Source organism: Podarcis melisellensis (assembly GCF_964234715.1).
Source record: "Podarcis melisellensis genome assembly, chromosome: 11".
Lineage (NCBI taxonomy): Eukaryota > Metazoa > Chordata > Lepidosauria > Squamata > Lacertidae > Podarcis > Podarcis melisellensis.
Window position 1 is genome coordinate 48399899 of NC_138543.1, and position 17937 is coordinate 48417835.

Below are 17937 nucleotides of genomic sequence, written 5' to 3' on the forward strand. Positions count from 1 at the left end.
ATTACATCACTGTTCCTTTAAACTGAATTCCTGTCTCTTAGGTCCAGGTTAAGAAAGGACAGGTGCGTTATATCCTGTAAAGTACAGGTAACTGAATTTGCTAACCACATTCACTGTCACAACTCTTTCTCCTTCTCTTCTAATTAGATTAGAACCTAAGGGTTGAATCCAACAAAGTCATTCCGCTTGAGCTATGAACGTTCTCCTTCCTTTGCTTTGCATTTTCTTTTCTATATAAAGTTTTGTTAACATTTTTTCACAATACAAGACAAGCTAATCTACACCCAAAAAATAATACAGTGGTACCTCTAGATACAAACGGGATCTGTTCCGGAGCCCCATTTGCATCTAGAGGTAAACGTTACTAGAGATGGCACATCTGCGCACGCACGCGTCGCTTTTCACCGCTTCTGCGCATGCGTGTGACGTCATTTTTAGCATCTGTGCAAGCAGCGAAACCCGGAAGTAATGCTCCGTTACTTCCGGGTTGCCGAGGGGCGCAACTCGAACACGCTCAACTCGAAGCATATTTAACCCGAGGTATGACTGTAAAGAGAAAAGAAAAGCGATAGAGAAAGGAGAATTCAAGATCCCCTCAGAAATATATCTTAACTGTTGTCTCATACAAAGATGTATCCCCTCAACTCTCATCCCTCTCCTCTCCCAGCCTCTCTCCCCTTTCTTTGCTTACATATTCTCATACATCAAAAAGCAGAATGACAACAATAAAGAAGGGAGTAAAGGAAAAGAAATCAAAGCAAGGAAGGAAAACAAAAGAAAGGAAGGATGCGAGGAGAAAGAAGGGAGTATTCCAAAAAATAACATAATTCCAGTCAATTGTCTTTCGTCAGCATATTATCCAATAATGTTTTTTCCAAAGGAACCCATGAGAAGACGGCAGCTGCCAGTCATGTTCCTTAACGTTAATGGGTTCAACAAACGGATGCCAAACTTTAGAAAAGTAGATTTTGTTAAAAGAAATAGAAGTGGGAGGGAAGACTAATGGCAATACTAAATAGAAGAAATGCGTAATTAAGAGGTTAAGATGGATGATTGTCAGAGAAGCAGAAGGAAGTCCAAAAAGAGATAATTTGTGAAAATTTGGATAAAATTGTATATTTGTGTTGAAAATCAATAAAAATTATATAAAAAAAGAAAAGTTGTCCTTTTTCGGATTTTGTACAGTTCCGATATATTTTGCTAACTTTTCCATTAGTTCCAAGCCCCTGTAATTTGTTCGGGCCACTTGAGAGAACCACCAAAGTTGGGGGGGGCGTGGGGAGGTTGTGCAGGCGGAGGAAAGGGAAAGTTATGTTGCACAAACAGAAATCATTCCACTTCCTCGCGCAGAGTCATTGTTAGATGCAACCCTGAAGGGTTAAACTCCATGAAGGAGGAACCTTGCCTTCTTCTGCTTAAGTTGTAAATGAAACATCATGTGCTTTATGGACTGTATTGAAAGGCATGGGGCAAGTCAGGGGGAATGCTCCCTTTTTATTCAAGAAGAAATCAGAAATTTTAGGGACGGTGAAAAACCGGATAGAGATGAGATGTTTTTCATAACTCATCGTCATCTCAAAACCCTGATCCACAGCAGTAGAAAATGAGGTCTATGGATGGGCTGCAAAGAATGGTAGGGGTGTCATGGCACCCACAACAAATCTACATCAGGCTATGCTGATTTCGTTTTCGTACTGCTCTTCCTCCAAAGCTCTGGGTGGTGTTATGCATCTATACAACAATATTGGTTAAGCTGAGAGACAGCTACTGGCTCAAGATCAGCCAGGAAGCCATGCAGCTGGACAGGGTTTTGAATTCAGTTCTGTCTGGTCCAGCTCGTGAACCCTCACAAACCCCATTGGTCAGTTCCAACTCCCCAAGCTTTGAGTCCGGTTATTCCCTGGGGGTGGGAGACTGCATCAATAGGTAAAAAGGTAAAGGGCACCTGGATGGTTAAGTCCAGTCAAAGGCGACTATGGGGTTGCAGCGCTCATCTCGCTTTCAGGCTGAGGGAGCCGGCGTTTGTCCACAGACAGCTTTCCAGGTCATGTGGCCAGCATGACTAAACTGCTTCACGGAACACTGTGACGGAAACCAGAGCTCACGGAAATGCCGTTTACCTTCCCGCCACAGCGGTACCTATTTATCTACTTGCACTGGCGTGCTTTCGAACTGCTAAGTAGGCAGGAGCTGGGACAGAGCAACAGGAGCTCACCCCGTTGTGCGGATTCGAACCGCCAACCTTCTGATCTGCAAGCCCAAGAGGCTCAGTGGTTTAGAGCACAGCGCCACTACTGCATCAACATCCTATGTCCATACCAACTCTAAAAACCTTGGAGGAAACAGAAGTATAGGAAACGGAACAAGAGAGTACAGCAGCAATGAATGTAATGTTGACCCTTGCTGTCTTTTCAATCAATCAATCAATCAAGCTATTTTAATATTTGGCAAGAGAAAATTTGCAGCACTGTCTAGTCTTTTATCCGCCCCTCCCCACCAGTCCTCAGTATCAGACTCGCCTCTTTGGAATATAATCCTAATCATGCGTTGGCCCCATAAACACAGCAGTTGATACCCCTTTGAATAGGCATGGCTTTCCCAGGAAGTGTTATTTTTTACAGGCTTTGAGAGTGGATGGAAGAGACCCCCCCCTTTCACCGCACAGAGCTACAATTCCCAGAGCTCCCTGGAAGACTGGTTGCTAAATCACCCCGCCATGACTGCTTGGAGTAGCACGATATTGGTTTAAATGTATGTTGCTGGTGCAACATACATTTAGTAAGTCCCACAAGACACAATGGGGCTTTCTTCTGTGTCAGTGCACATAGGCTTGTGAGTTCGCCATTATGAGGTTCTGCAGTTCTGCACTGAAACACTTCAGACCTTCAGGGGTCGAATTTTGGAAGGCACCATCAACTGGGGTAGGGGGTAGGGAGGGAATATGCCTTATATGCAATGAACTAACATTTGCAGAGACGTGCGCCACACATTTCTCTCAGATATACTAGTTCATTATTACATGCAGGGATTGAGGGAGTATTCAACAATACAAGCCCTGCCCCACCTGAGGCCTAAAGTAGGTGCAAACCAGAATGTTAGCGTTTTGCGTGTGCTTGGGCTTTTCGGTTTGGAAAGAAGAGATAAATGAGGTTCTGCAGTTAATCCATGGGTAACCTAGCAACCTGGAAGGAATTTCACTCAGCTCCACAAGTACAATTTGCCACAGAAGCTAGCTATTTTTTTATTTTTTTAAAAAAAGAGATTTCTAGCTTGTTTGAAATTATAACCAATTCATAAATCACACAAGATGTGTACAAGCTCAGATTTAAGAGTGTGCTCTGCCAGGAACAATTTGCATCTATATATGCACATCCCGATCTACATTACACAGAATTGGCCAGATGTGCCTTTTGCTGGGAGTGGGGGGTGCGTACCAGCCACTGAAGCCACCCAGTTCTTTTGCTGGGGTGTGAGCCAATATTTTATTTTGCCTCCTGCTTTTCCCACCCTAAAGCTGAACATGCACTAAGGATCTGTAAATTCTCTTTTTTTCAGAAATGTTTCCTTGCTGAATTTTACATTTAAAATATAACTGTGTGTGTGAGCGGTTCTGCTTTCATATCAATGAATAACAAAACAAATAAGAAAAGTAAACCAGAGGTAATCTTAACATTTTGAGCTTACAAAAAAGCATTACACAATTTATGACGAATTCTATATTTCCAAAAGTGGCATTGCTTAATTTTAAAAGCTACCAATATGTAAGACATAAGCCCCAAAGGGTGGTAAACATTACTTTCACAAAGAAACTTCACTCCTGCAACCCATTCACGCTGTTTTGTTTGTTTTGCTGCTCTCCCCTTCCTCAAAATTTGTAACAGTGTTCGTACATTCAGAGTGATGGCAGGCAGCATGGCCCTTGCTCTGACTTGGCTTTCAATTAAGATTAGCAACTATAATTACATAGGATTTCTAGAAGGAAAAACGGGGGCTAGTTTACAGTCTACTGGTGGTGAACGGCTTGCAAAAAGGCTCTGCTATCTCACACGCTGGCTCGTTTAAGAAGTTCAAATCATAATCAGCTCTACTGCAGAGACTTCATCTTCCACAGCCTCTTAATCCCCTGGTAAATTTCCATTCTAAACAGGAGCAGCTAGCTAGCCAGCTTTGGAAATGCCTAGATACTCACTGTAGGGACTGACTCTTGCTTTGATCACAGTTTGCAACAGAGCCAGGAAAGGATTGGGGAAGACTTTTTTCCCAGCCGGGAAAGATTCTTCTACTTTCGAAAGCAAGATGTCAAAAGTATATTCAGGACAGAAACATACACTTTTTCTACTCCCAAAGCAAACCACTCTTCAGACTTGGGAATCTGGCAACAGAAAGGCACAAAAAGGCAGCCCAAATTCTTGAGCCCCCAAACCCCAAGAGTAAACCCTAAATAAAGTATGCAGTCAATTCCAGAAAGCAGATGATGTTTGTCAACAGCATATCTAGAATCACAGGCTGCCCCATAAACCAAAACTAATGCAATGCAAATATAGCAACACACACATACACACTGTCCCAAGAGTCAAAAAAAGAAGAAGAGAGTAATGTACATGGATCCAAACAATCCACAAGAGAATGATATGACTAAAAATCCTGAGCAACATGAGCTCTGGATAATGAACAAACCACTTTTGAAAACACACACAAATGACTCTACCTTATGTACAGGGATGGGTGAAATCTACGAATTTTGGGTTCCCTTTGTTATCGTTTTTTCCAGTCTTAATTTCAGTTCTCTACATACCCATATCAGTTTGCAATGTATTTGTTTGTTTTAATTCATTGACATTTTGGTGTGAATTTTGCCTAATATACATTTTTTTTGCAGATAAATTTTCCCTAATATAATTCACTTTTGTATGTTATTTTCACTAATATAGGCATCTGCGTGCACAATTAAGCCCAGAATATACACACCTATCTAAACATTACTTGGCTGGAGAAGTGCAGAGCAAAATTTGGAGAGTGTAGATTTCAAAGGATAGCAGCATTCCAGTTATTTTATTGGTTTCAGAAGTGCAAATTAGGTAACTTTGCTTTTAAATGTGAAATGAATCCTATTTCTCTCCCATCCCTACTCATATGTAGATAAATCTTGGCTCAGGAGATGAGGCAAAGGCTGTTTACTAGAACCTCCCTCTCTGTAACTGTATGAGTAAACATGATGTAAAATGTGGATTTCTCACTGATGAGCTACAGATCTAGTTACCATGCCAGAGTCTGGTTCGTTAACTGCAGTTAACTGGACAAATTGTTTCACCATCTAAAGCACAGCCATGTTAATTGGTTATACTTGTTCATCAGTGGTTTTAGCTACATCATTCTCCTGAAGATTGTTTGGCTACATAGCTCAGTTGGTAGAGAATGAGACTCTTAATCTCAGGGTTAGGGGTTCAAGCCCCATGTTGGGCCAAAAGATTCCTGCGTTGCAGAGGGCTGGACTAGATGATCCTCATGGTCCCTTCCAACTCTAGGATTCTATGATATACATTATCTTGTTTCTGAATGAACTTTTTGTTGTTGATACGTATTTCATGTAAAATGTTCTTGCTCTTTGACCTAGAGAAATAGGGGGATATCGGAAGCCCTGAACACATATTTTTTAGGTGTCCATTTTAGGATGAGGCACATAGAGAAACCATTGACCCCCTGCTGGTGAGGCTTTCCGACCTCCCGGTAAAGCAAAAATTTGATCTTCTTCTGTTAGGCAAAGACCACAACACAACCCGGATTGTCGGCAGATTCTGCGCACAGATCTGTAGGCGCAGACCATCCCCCGATTCAATCTAGTTTGTTACGAAAATTCCCAAACTCGGATCCATGGGCAACTTTGGGTCATTTCTCTAAGGTAGTCTATTTTAAAGTTTTTATGTGTTTATATGCCTATCGCACTTTTAAACTTAAAATCCATTGTTGTACATTGTTTTAAATGTTTGTTTTGCTTTTGGGATTGTAGTTGCAGTTGTGTTTCTCAAGCTGGTCTCTGACCGTAATAAATTTCATTCATGATTCATGACCTAGAGAAATAAAAGATCTATCTATTCATTTAAGTTGTTTATGTCCTGCTTTTCCAATCTCACTGTGCGCTAAGTCTCAGATTCTGTTGGCACAAGGATTTCTCTTTGCACAACGGAATTACTCTGTCCTTCCCCTGTGCACCCTCTAAATCTGTTCTCAGGGTTCCCCCACCCCTCTAGAACAGATTTGGAGACAGCGTGTGACACCTGGGGTGTGTGTCTGTTTGTGCTAGTGTTAATCCTTGCAGTAGAACAAATGCCAGTTGAATGCCATACATTTTCATTTTAACGTAAGCAGTTTTGGAGGTAAAGGTAAAGGGACCCCGTGACCGACTCTGGGGTTGCGGCGCTCATCTCACTTTATTGGCCGAGGGAGCCGGCGTACAGCTTCCGGGTCATGTGGACAGCATGACTAAGCCGCTTCTGGCGAACCAGAGCAGCACACGGAAACGCCGTTTACCTTCCCGCTGGAGCGATACCTATTTATCTACTTGCACTTTGAGGTGCTTTCTAACTGCTAGGTTGGCAAGAGCAGGGACCAAGCAACGGGAGCTCACCCCAATGTGGGGATTCGAACCGCCGATCTTCTGATTGGCAAGTCCTAGGCTCTGTGGTTTAACCCACAGCAGCACCCGCGTCCCAAGCAGTTTTGGAGACGTAACAATAAAATGCAAATTAAAAAATGAATGAAGTACTGAAATACTCTCGGCTGCAAAACCCAGCACTGCCACCAGTTGTGGAGATAACTCCCCTCAGAAGCATAGCTGGCCCTGGCATTGCTCAGCCTTTGTTGCCACCTCTTCTTCCAGGATTTTGGTGGTGCAGAAGGGGCTCTGGTATTCAGAAGGGTGTATATTTTACGTGAATGATGTAACCTGCCCTGGGAATGCTTCTTGATAGAAAGGTGGCATGAAAAGGAAGAAAGCAAAGCTCAACGAAAACATCCAGAGTCCATCACAAGACGACTTCTGGAATAAAAATGTGTTCAAGCGCCATATAAAAATGGGACAGAAGGAAGGCTTGCAGGATCTATGAGGGGGCAGATTTCCACAACTGTAGGACCACCACGAAGAAGGCACTGTCCCAGTTGCTCATCAATCAGGTATTTGCTAATCACAGACTAAAAATCCCAGGCAGTTTTCTATGTCTGTAAGCTTGGGATAAAGTTATTCTCCAATAAGCACTTAACTTGGGTAAGTGACATTTCCAATTTTATTTCAGTGCCTCCTTAAAACCTACTTATTTAACTGTGCTTTTGCAAATATCCAATTCCGGTTTTAGTCCTGCCTGGTGCAGCCACATTTTATAACTGCGTATGATACTGCCTGGTGTGTGAGCTTTTTAAATAGGTATCCTTCCTCAAGGGGACAGGCAGCACAGAAATGTTTCAAATGAAATAAAATGAACAAATATTACTAGCACCATAACCTGAGCTCAGAACCCAAACAGAAACAGCAGATCTAGCTAGCACAACTCACAAACTCTTTCCCACAAACTTTTACAATACTGGATGAATGCACATCCTTTCTTCTGGAGAATATGGGTCATGAGGGAGCCTTTCGGGGGAGGTATTTATCCCCTCTCTCTGACGGACGCATAATCTATGATCTCCTGAAAAGGTGAGAGCAGTAACCTTCTTCAACAACACAGGAGGACTCAAACTGTGCAGAGGTGCAAGGGTACAGATGCCACCCCCACTTCCAAGATCTGTATGCAACACCATCCTCCCCCCTCCTCTTCCAAGCTTTCTTTGCATGGAGCACAAAAATCTCCAGGGAAATTCTGACTCATTCATGTGGCCACAGATAGAACCCTCCGAACGATCACCCGGATGAAAGGGGCGATTTCAACTAAATTTAGCTAAACACTGTGAGATTCCCCCTTCCGACTGTTATGGGCAACACAGAAAGATACAGTCAGGAGAAAGGGAGGTGGGGTTTCATAGGGGTGAAGCCAGTGCACATGGCCCCAATCACAAAAACCAGAGCCTTCACACATTCATCTGAATGCTCAAACAGGGCTTGTGAGAACACTGCTGTAAACCACTGCTCCAAAACCAGTACAGCCGTACCTTGGTTCTTGAACGCCTTGGTACTCGTACGTTTCGGCTCCTGAACATAGAAAACCCAGAAGTAAGTGGTTTTCCGGTTTTCAAACGTTCTTTCGAAGCCGAACATCTAACACGGCTTCTGATTGAGCTGCAGGAAGCTCCTGCAGCCAACTGGAAGCTGCACCTTGGTTTTCGAACGGTTCCAGGAGTCGAACGGACTCCCAGAACAGATCAAGTTCGAAAACCAAGGTACCACTGTACTGAAACTGTGTGTGTCTTGGTGCCATTCTATAGGTTTCACTCCTCATTTCTCTTATTAGATCCTAAAGGTTTCCTTAGAGATGCCATCCCTCGCAGAGAGACGAGGAAGGGTAGAACAACTATAGGGCTGGGGGGATAAACGTCAGGTCAAGTTGCACACATGTTAAAAGGGACTGTGTTGTTTTATAAAGAACACTAGAAGAAATGCCAAGATTTGGAAGCTTTTTAACCGTTTTGATGGGGGGGTGCCAGCAAGGTCTTATTGGCTATAATATCTGTCACCGACAAGTAGCTGAAGAGTAGGAATCAGCCCTAAAGGATCATATGCGCAGAGTTTGGCATGGCTGCTAAAGTTGCTTTCCCCAAGCAATGGGCTGCTCCATTCTGCAGATAACAATGTTGTACTGCGAAAAATGTGTAGGCAGGTTCATTCTATTCGGCTTGTCCTGAAAGCAGCTCTCTTCGCTTCTCAACAGCACAAGAGGGAATACTGAGGAACTAACCCTAAGAGATGGGACACGGGTGGCGCTGTGGGTAAAACCTCAGCGCCTAGGACTTGCCGATCGTCAGGTCGGCGGTTCGAATCCCCGCGGCGGGGCGCGCTCCCGTTGCTCGGCCCCAGCGCCTGCCAACCTAGCAGTTCGAAAGCACCCTTGGGTGCAACTAGATAAATAGGGACCGCTTACTAGCGGGAAGGTAAACGGCGTTTCCGTGTGCTGCGCTGGCTCACCAGATGCAGCTTGTCACGCTGGCCACGTGACCCGGAAGTGTCTCCGGACAGCACTGGCCCCCGGCCTCTTAAGCGAGATGGGCGCGCAACCCCAGAGTCGGACACGACTGGCCCGTACGAGCAGGGGTACCTTTACCTTTACCTTATCCCTAAGAGAATTTCTTTTCATTTCACCCCACACCAGAAAGGGGAGCGAAGACTCATGAACAGAAACAGAGACACCAGAAGTTCATGCTGGCTCACACATCTAAACTCTCTGCACCCCTTCTATCCAACAGTATACAGCCTTTTCTGCCCCAAGGCTTCTTTCTTCTAAATTTTACATGAGCAGTTAAAATGTTTGTCAAAATTCCATGGCGTCACAGCTCGACCAATGCTTACGAAGGACTTAAATATTAATACGTAATAGCTGGCCTGTTTTAGCTCGATTGATTCTTTTTTTTAAACTTCCTAACCTTTCAATTTTTTTGCAAAACTATATTTTTGGGGAAAGACCATGCCTGTGCTTTACTTTGATACTACACTATGTATCTGTGCAGCTGCAGTAAAATACACAGACCACCACCGGGGAAGAACGATAAATCTTTAACAGCCAGTAAGTACAATCAAACCTTGGCTCCCAAACGGCTCCACTTTGGAATGTTTCGGCTCCTAAATGCAGAAAACCCGGAAGTAAATGCTCCGGTTTTTTAGAACATTTTTCGGAAGCCGAACATCTAACGCAGCTTCCACTGAGTGCAGGAAGCTCTTGCAACCAATCAGAAGGTGCGATTCAGTTGTTGAACGTTTCGGAAGCCGAACAGGCTTCCGGAACAGATTACGTTTGACAACCGAGGTTTGACTGTATATGAAAAGCAGTGTTAAGCACACAGGCTACAATGAAGCAGAAAATGAGACCTATTAATCACAACTTTTCAGTAGTATTTTTGGCACAGGCTTGCAAACCATGGTGGACATGTCTTTCCATGGACTTCACACATTAACAAAGCTCAGAAGGCAAGCGCCCAATATGGCAAGGAAACTTCATGCAGGAAATTTAACTACGGGGGGACGGGGAACAAAACAAAGATTGTGTCTGTCAACTGGCAAATTATTAAAAGGGTAGCAATTCAACAAAATCCATTTTACATGAACCTTTCAATTTCACATAAGGATGACCATGAACCTTTCAATTTCACTTTCTCATTTTCCAGTCCTAATTGCAGTTCTCCACATCAGTTTGCAAAATGTCTGTCTCTCTGTGTATATATGCACACATATATATACACATATGTCCAGCATCTTAGTGTGAATTCCACTTAATAGCCACATTTCTGTATACAATTCTATGTGACACATGATTTTTGCAAAGCAATTTGCAAATATAATGCATTTTATAGGTTCCATCTATCCATCATCTATCTATCTATCTATTTATCTATCTATCTATCTATCGCCACATCTTAGGCACATTTTAGCCTAGTTTATGCATTTTTTGTATACATAACTTGGCTGAAGAAGCAAAATGCAAAACTTGGATAACTGTGTTTTGTTTCTGATACCATTTTGGAAAATGCAAATTAAGTTGATTACGGGGGGTGGGGGTGGGACTGATGAAACCCAACACAATCCGGAGTCACAATGCCTCCAGATTATTTCTGGAGCAGATCAGGATAGATACAGAACATGTGTGTGCACATGTTCGTGCATGTGCACACTCACCACTAGAAAAACAAAGTCTGTATGAGAGTGCTACATGCAGAAAGACATACGGACTGAAAGTTCTCTATCAGGAACCATGCTGCTTCCAGACCCCAGAAAAGTAACACACCAGTAACCTCAATGGCCTCCTTCACAGCTGAGCATTTAACCGGAACCGTTAAAATTTGAATCTCTCTACCAGCATGCAGAAAACTGTTTCATAGCAGTCTCCCACAACTTGGTACCTTCCAAATTTGAACTATAACTCCCAACCCACCACAGGCTATGCTGGCTGGAGCTGATGGGAGTTATAGCCCAACAATGTCTGAAGGCGCCAGGCTATGGAACACTTAACAGTTGAAATACTTTGCCTCGTTATTATGTTTAAGTAGCTTAAGGGCTACTTAGGAATTCCTATGAGCACTTTTCTTCTCAAAAAGCCGTTTTTTGCTTCCCTCCCAGCCCACTTTAAATTTACTTTTCTCAATCTTTTGCCACTTAAAAAATAAAAGTTATGACCAAAAAAAAAAAAAAGGATGCCAAGGAAAACACACATTTATAAAGGGGAGGGGGAGGGGAAGCACATCTCAATCTGCTTTGCATACTACCAGGAACATTGGAATTTAAAGATAAGATACTGTACTTGTCCGCTTGAGTCTGCAGCCTGCTGGAAGTGCGTTGCTAGAGACGTCTCGTCCTGGAAAACTTCGTTGCACTCCAGACACTTCAAGCTATGCCTGCACAGCTTTGGCGAGTCTTCGTCCAGGGGCATGGCTGGAGGGACAGGCGTGCTTGCAGGAGCAGAGATGACCGCTCCGGTGATGTTGGACTGTATCTTGGCAACAGTATGGGCGCCCATCCCAATGGAACTCTGAAGGACGGACGAGGCGACGGAACTATTGCTCGTCGGAGAAGCTATCATTTGATCCGCCGGGACGGGTTTCAAAATCAAGTGGGAGCACTGCATCACGACCCCTTTCTCCTTATGCCCGCGGGCGTGAGAGAGGAGGCTGCACTTGTTGTAGAAAACAAGGTTCTTGGTGCAGTGGTTGCAGGTGACCTCGATCCGCACGCTCCTCCGGTCGTAGTGCTGCGTCAGGCTCCTTTCCAGGGCGAAGGAGTCTCCGCACTCCAAACACTTGTAGCCACGCGGGGGCAAAGCGATGCCCGCGTTGGCGGGGGGGCTGAGGTTCGGGATGTAAACAGGGACAGGGTTAACACTGCTGAGCACCTTGTTGAAAGCCTCGACCACGGAGCTCTGCAAAGACGACACCACCTGGACTCGGGACACCTTCTTCGAAGGCTGCGAAGCCGCCGCAGAGATTATTGCCTGCTTGATCTGCTGCTGAGGTTTGGTGAGCACCTGGCGGAGTTCGGAGGTGGCCTGAGCGCTTTGAGGCAGTAGGTTAAGGTTGGCAAGATGGACTGTCTTTGGCACGAGTTTGGCGCTGGCAAGGCTGGACGCTGGCACCACCACAGTCTGCTGCTGTATGGCGTTGGCAGCTTTGATAATGGCACTGCTGGCACTCTGCACCGAAGCAGCAGATATCACGGTGGCTTTCACCGTCGTGTTGTTCGCGAGCTTCAGGTTGATAACTTGGGATCCTGCTGTCTTAACAGCCGACACCGGAAGGAAAGCAGTAGCCACGGGTTTAATGGTGACCTGCTTCGGGGCGAGTTCTGCGGACGCAACGGCGTTGGTGACGACCGTCGACTGAAGGGGTGCCCGAGGGGGAGAAGAAAGGACTGCGGCGGAAGTTGGGGAGGAGAGCAGCGAAGTCATGGATGCCACCATGGAAGCCGTTTGTTCTGCTTTGCGGCCGCCGTCCAAATCAACTTCCGGCAACACTCTCGTAACCGTCCTCTTGATTTCGCCAGACGATGTCTTGATGGTTTTGATGCGGACTTTCGGGATCGCTGGTGTCGAGCCCGCGGGCGACGGCGGAGACCCTTTGCTGCTGTTTTCGCTCGATACGCTCCGGGGACTGTCAGGTTGCTTAACGGAGGGTTTCTTAGCACAGTCAATGAGACTCTGAGATTCAGGTGATTTGTCAATGGCCCTAGGGCTTTCATTCATATCTTTTGGCAAGGGAGACGGCTCTCTTGAAGTGCACTGTGGGTCTTTCACAGGGTCTGTTGCTGCTTTTTTAGCACTAAGTGCTGCGATGGCAGCAATACAGGAGGAGAGTTTTGCTGATGACTTTGCTTTTGACTGTGAAACACTGGTGAGATTTGCTTCCACTTTCTCGGTGCCTATTTTTCCATCAAGTACCCGGTTTTCATGTACCTTTTCGGGATTTTCTTTGTGTAGCTTATCATCTGTTTTTCTCGCTTTAAAGGGTTCGTACATACCCAAAGGCGTAGAGCTTGTTTCTGAGTCTCTTTTAACAAGTTTATTTTTATCGGCATTACCGGAACCTGCAATTCCAGGTTTCATCAGGTTTTCCCCTCCAAGTACCTTTAATTTCTCGTAATCCTGCTGGGAGACGGACCCCGTCAGTACATTTGCTCTGAAGCTCCCACGCATCTCTTCCTTATCAGGGGGGTCATCCACCTCAATTTTTTCATCATCGTCGAATTCTTCAGCGCTTGAGATAGGGCTAAATTGGTTGAAGGTAGACTCTTTCAGTGTTGTCTCAGAAACAGAGCCCTCGTCTTTGTGAGATTTGCAGTCTTCTTTATTGTAACCATCTAGAGTCGAAACAGTTAAAAACCCGTTATGCAAGCCATTGCCTGTAGAGGGGTGACCCTCCTTCTCCGCTCCTTCAGAGGAATCAATTGTCCGCACGTTTTTCACAATGACGCTGACGCCAACATCGGACGACGACGGTGCGTGAGAATCATCATCAGCATGAACATTCTGCTTGATGTGGCTTTCGTGGTCATCGTGTCCTGACTCAATAGCAGCTTTAGGGTCAACCATATCTGGGATGTCAAATGCCGCAAGGAGGTCGTCAAAGTCCGGGGTCTTCATATCTCCCATGGTCACGTTAATGGCTTAGAAGCAAATCTACAAAATGAATAGAAATGTTTCCTATCAGTACTGTGATTTTTAACATGCAAAAAATACCCACACCAGTGGAAAATGAAGCCCACTAAAGTTGTTTCGTTCTGCCAAGAAACTTACACAAACTTTCTGAAGGATTTCTAATTACTTTGAGGACTTGCAAGTAAGGAAACAATTTTGCTTTTTAAGCAAATTGCAAGGGAAACCTTTCTTCTCAAGGACCGCCTCTTTCCATATATACCTACCCAGACCATGAGATCATCTTCTGAGGCCCTCCTTCATGTGCCGCCTCCCTGAGAGGTCCAGAGGGCAGCAACATGAGAACGGGCCTTCTCCGCAGTGGCTCCCCATCTGTGGAATGCTCTCCTCAGGGAAGTCCGCCTGGCGCCTTCATTACACACCTTTAGGCACCAGGCAAAAACTTTCCTTTTTAATCAGGCCTTTGGTTGACCTGATTAACATCCCATACCCTTTTAAAATGTGGTTCTTTGGGGAGGGGTATTATTGGGTTATTGCTTTTATTTTTATTTTATATACTGTGATATTTTTATGTGAGCTGCCCTGAGACCTCCGGGTATAGGGTGGTATATAAATTCAATAACAGGCATAAGAGGCGAGCAAATTATGTCAGTGCTGGTTATTTACCAAAACTCCAGGGCATTTCATCCACAAAAGATCAGTATCTCAGTTATCATAGCAGTACTGGACGTAGCATGGAAGAGAACAGGCACAGAGCGTCAAGAAAATGTTGTGGAGTTCCATCAAAACATTCCATTCACATTTTCCACCAAGTTTAGAGCATATATGGCATCATTAAAGTTCTAGTGGAACATGAGGAGCCTATCTTCTCTATGCTAAAAAAAGCTGTATCTGCCCAGCACCATACACACTGATTTAATGCTGCCTCTTTGATTGGAAGAGTCAATATTTGAGGTGTGTTGACACTTTTATACAATCTTATTTAGGTTTGTGAAAATATTATTCATTCTAGATTTTGTTAATTTCATTACAGATACGAAGCACCCTTTTGTTTAGTTCTAGCATTGTGATGGTCTGGTGATGAGACACAATTCTGAATCTGGTAATATGTGGGGATCAGTTTAATATCCAGGTAATGTAAAGTTAGAATGTTGTAGATTGGGGGAGGGATTTGATATTTACTGGGAAAACTGCTTCTCTCTCTCCCCCCCCCCCCACTTTGCAGGTGGACAGTCTCAAAGCAGAGACCCTCCACAGGGCTAGGGGGAACGTGAATTTTAACAGAGGGGACACACCCACAGGTCTACAGATACATGGCAACTCGTGCAAGAGAAAAATTCAAAAGGAAAACCCTTGATCAGGAAAAAACAAAACAAAGAATGACAGACAACATTTAATATAAAAAAATGCATTCGATTTTCAGTTCTGAACACAGAAGGAAACATGACTGAATAGACATACGTCTTCAAGAACAGCCAGGAATCATTCACAGGAATCATTCTGCCTACAAGAAAAAAGGGTGGAAATGGTTTCACAGAATTACCAAATTCTGCTCCTTCTGCTCCTTCTTGATGGATAGCCAAAAAACTATAGTGGGATATAAAAACATGATAGCCTACAGGGTGGAAATTCCCAGGAAAGTCTTCCATGTACCTCCAAAACTGAGTTTCAGAACCAGCACCCCAAGTCACCAGTGGCTTCATTCACACATAACAATGGCCATAAATAGCTCAAGCACCTTGCCCTTTGCTCCTTTCTTATAAAGGGGAAACAAACCACAGTGTTATGTGCAAACCAGTGTTTGTAGTTTGCTCTTCTCAAGGCAAACCATGATTGGAAACCAAGGTCTGTTCTTGGCTTCCCTTCTAGGAAGGGAGGAGCAAAGCAAGGACTGCTCAAGCTGCTTGCACCGACATCAAGCTTGTGAACGGGCTAGCTTCCTGTTCATGGATAGCGGCATGTCTGGAAGCAGTCAATGAAAGGCAAGAATTACAGAGTGGGCATGTTAACTGCCATTTGCTCTCCAAATCTCAGGCCTCTAGGGCAGGGATGTCTAACCAGTAGATTGTGATCTACCGGTAGATCCCCAGCTGATCCTGGTAGATCATGGGGTCCTTATCATGTACAAAAAGTTAGTGGGGGAAGCTAAAAAAACTGCGCAATCCTCCCCAAAAAAGCTCAACAATTCTGGGCGATCCACCCACTCCATGCATGCTCTCTCCAATGACAATGGGTAGATCACTGCCAGTTTTTTTATATTGGGAGTAGATCACAGTCTCTTGGGAGTTGGATATGCCTGCTCTAGGGTATGTCACTGTGTCTGACAGGTTGGCAACTCTGCCCACCTTTCAAGCTTGGCCCATGAGGGGTGGGAGAGATAACTATCTCCCCATACCTGACCTATAGTATCTGTCATTCCACATCGGTGCCTTGGACCTTTACACAAGAGTCCTACTATTCCATATTCAGCAGGAGCTGGCAGCTAACCATCCATTCGGCTATTCAAGGCTTGATTTAATTCTAGTGATACAGATCCCAGTTGAATCGGTCTTCCTATTGACCCCCAGGGAGTGCCAGGGTGCAAAGAGTGTTAAGAACTCTCTTACGGATGCCCAGGTACATCATTTCTGTACTACTGTGCTAATATGCCCACAATAGCCCCAAAATATACACGAGAAATCAAGAGGATTTAATAGAGAGCTAAAAAAAGGACAGAAACCAAAATCCAACAGGACGTCAACACTGGAGGCAATTCAACAACTCTAGAAATGCAGAGGCACAGAATGTAATTCTAATTCCAGTTTGGGCCTACAATGTTAATTTCACAGCACCTCTGTATCGACCTAATGCAGTGATCCAATACCGAACTGAATGAAAACCAACTGAGAGTGCACTAAAGTCACTTTTTATACAGTTGAAACATCACAAGGAGGCTAGTATAAAGCAAAATAAAACAAAAAAACCAGCTATGAAATCTCTTTGTGTTTATCATAAGTATGCTGAATACCAAAGGCATTCAGATTGCCTGAAGTCATAATTCACATGGCAAAATAAAATGCTGGGATCACTAGCATTCACATACCAATGACTCAAAAGCTCTGTTAACAGCAAACAAGTCACTTTTTATCCACTTATTATCCCTATATCCAATTTCTAAATCTCTCCAATACAAACCTCCCCAAACCAAGGCACTTTCTTCCAAAAGTTCATGAGTTCTTATTTATTGCCTTTAAATTAGGCAAACTGCTGAGACCAGTCACTAATCTTGAAATACTGAAAAGATTTCGCTCAGCTGAGTTGCTGCAAATGGATATGCATCTTATCTTCTTCAGAGATTATTGCAAAAGCTAGATTATCATAATTACATTTGCTGAAGCACAAACTCAGTATAAGATGCACAAAATATATATATTTCTTTTTTTTAAAAAAAAAAACTCCTCTATGAAATAATACCCTTTTAAGCAGCCACAAGCTAGCCATTCCTGGAGGGGTTTTTAATTTTATTTTTTATTTTAAAACAACAACTCCAAATTCAAATTCCATTAAAAGTGTTGCTCCACAGATTCCAAGATAATTCAAGGGTGAAAGCCCTGAAGAGTTAGCTAAATAATTAAAGCATGGGGCTAGGCAAATGCCAAAAGTCGCACGGAGTTGTAACACTGTACACAGTGTGGAGCTTTTTAAAATAACACCCTTTGACTGGAAATAAGTAACATTTCAATTGTCCCTAGTTGTGGGCAGTCCTAGATTTCTCCAAGGAAAGAGATTTAAAAACCCAGGAACACAGGGTTCAGGGAATTCTGCCTTCTGGGCCCACTGACAACTGTAGCATCCAAAAAGAAAACACAATACAGTACAGTGGACGCTCGGGTTGCGAATGTGATCTGTTCACAACCCGCAGTGTTCGCAACCCACACCTGCGCACGTTGCGATTCAGCGCTTCTGCACATAGCGCAATATAATGCTTCTGCGCATCTGCGACCGCTGAAACCCGGAAGTAACCCGTTCCGGTACTTCTGGGTTTCAGCGGTCCGCAACCCGAAAAAACACAACCTGAAGTGGCTGTATGACTGTATATAGGAACCTAGAAAGCTGTCATAGTGGGGTAGGATAACTGAACATAATGTCAATATATTTCACTCAATTCTGACTAAACTTAGCC

At 44.0% G+C, this 17937-nt stretch overlaps 1 protein-coding gene across 12 annotated transcripts in view; it reads right to left on the reverse strand.

Moving 5' to 3' along the window:
• The window catches only part of ZNF532 (zinc finger protein 532), a 51050-nt gene that overhangs the window by 15790 nt on the left and 17323 nt on the right, over positions 1-17937 (reverse strand). For all 12 annotated transcript variants that reach the window (XM_081929573.1, XM_081929583.1, XM_081929576.1 and 9 more), the window contains one exon: positions 11433-13799. In XM_081929573.1, coding sequence (XP_081785699.1) covers positions 11433-13772 — 2340 coding nt within the window. In that variant the 5' untranslated portion in view covers positions 13773-13799. The remainder of the gene's footprint in view (positions 1-11432; positions 13800-17937) is intronic.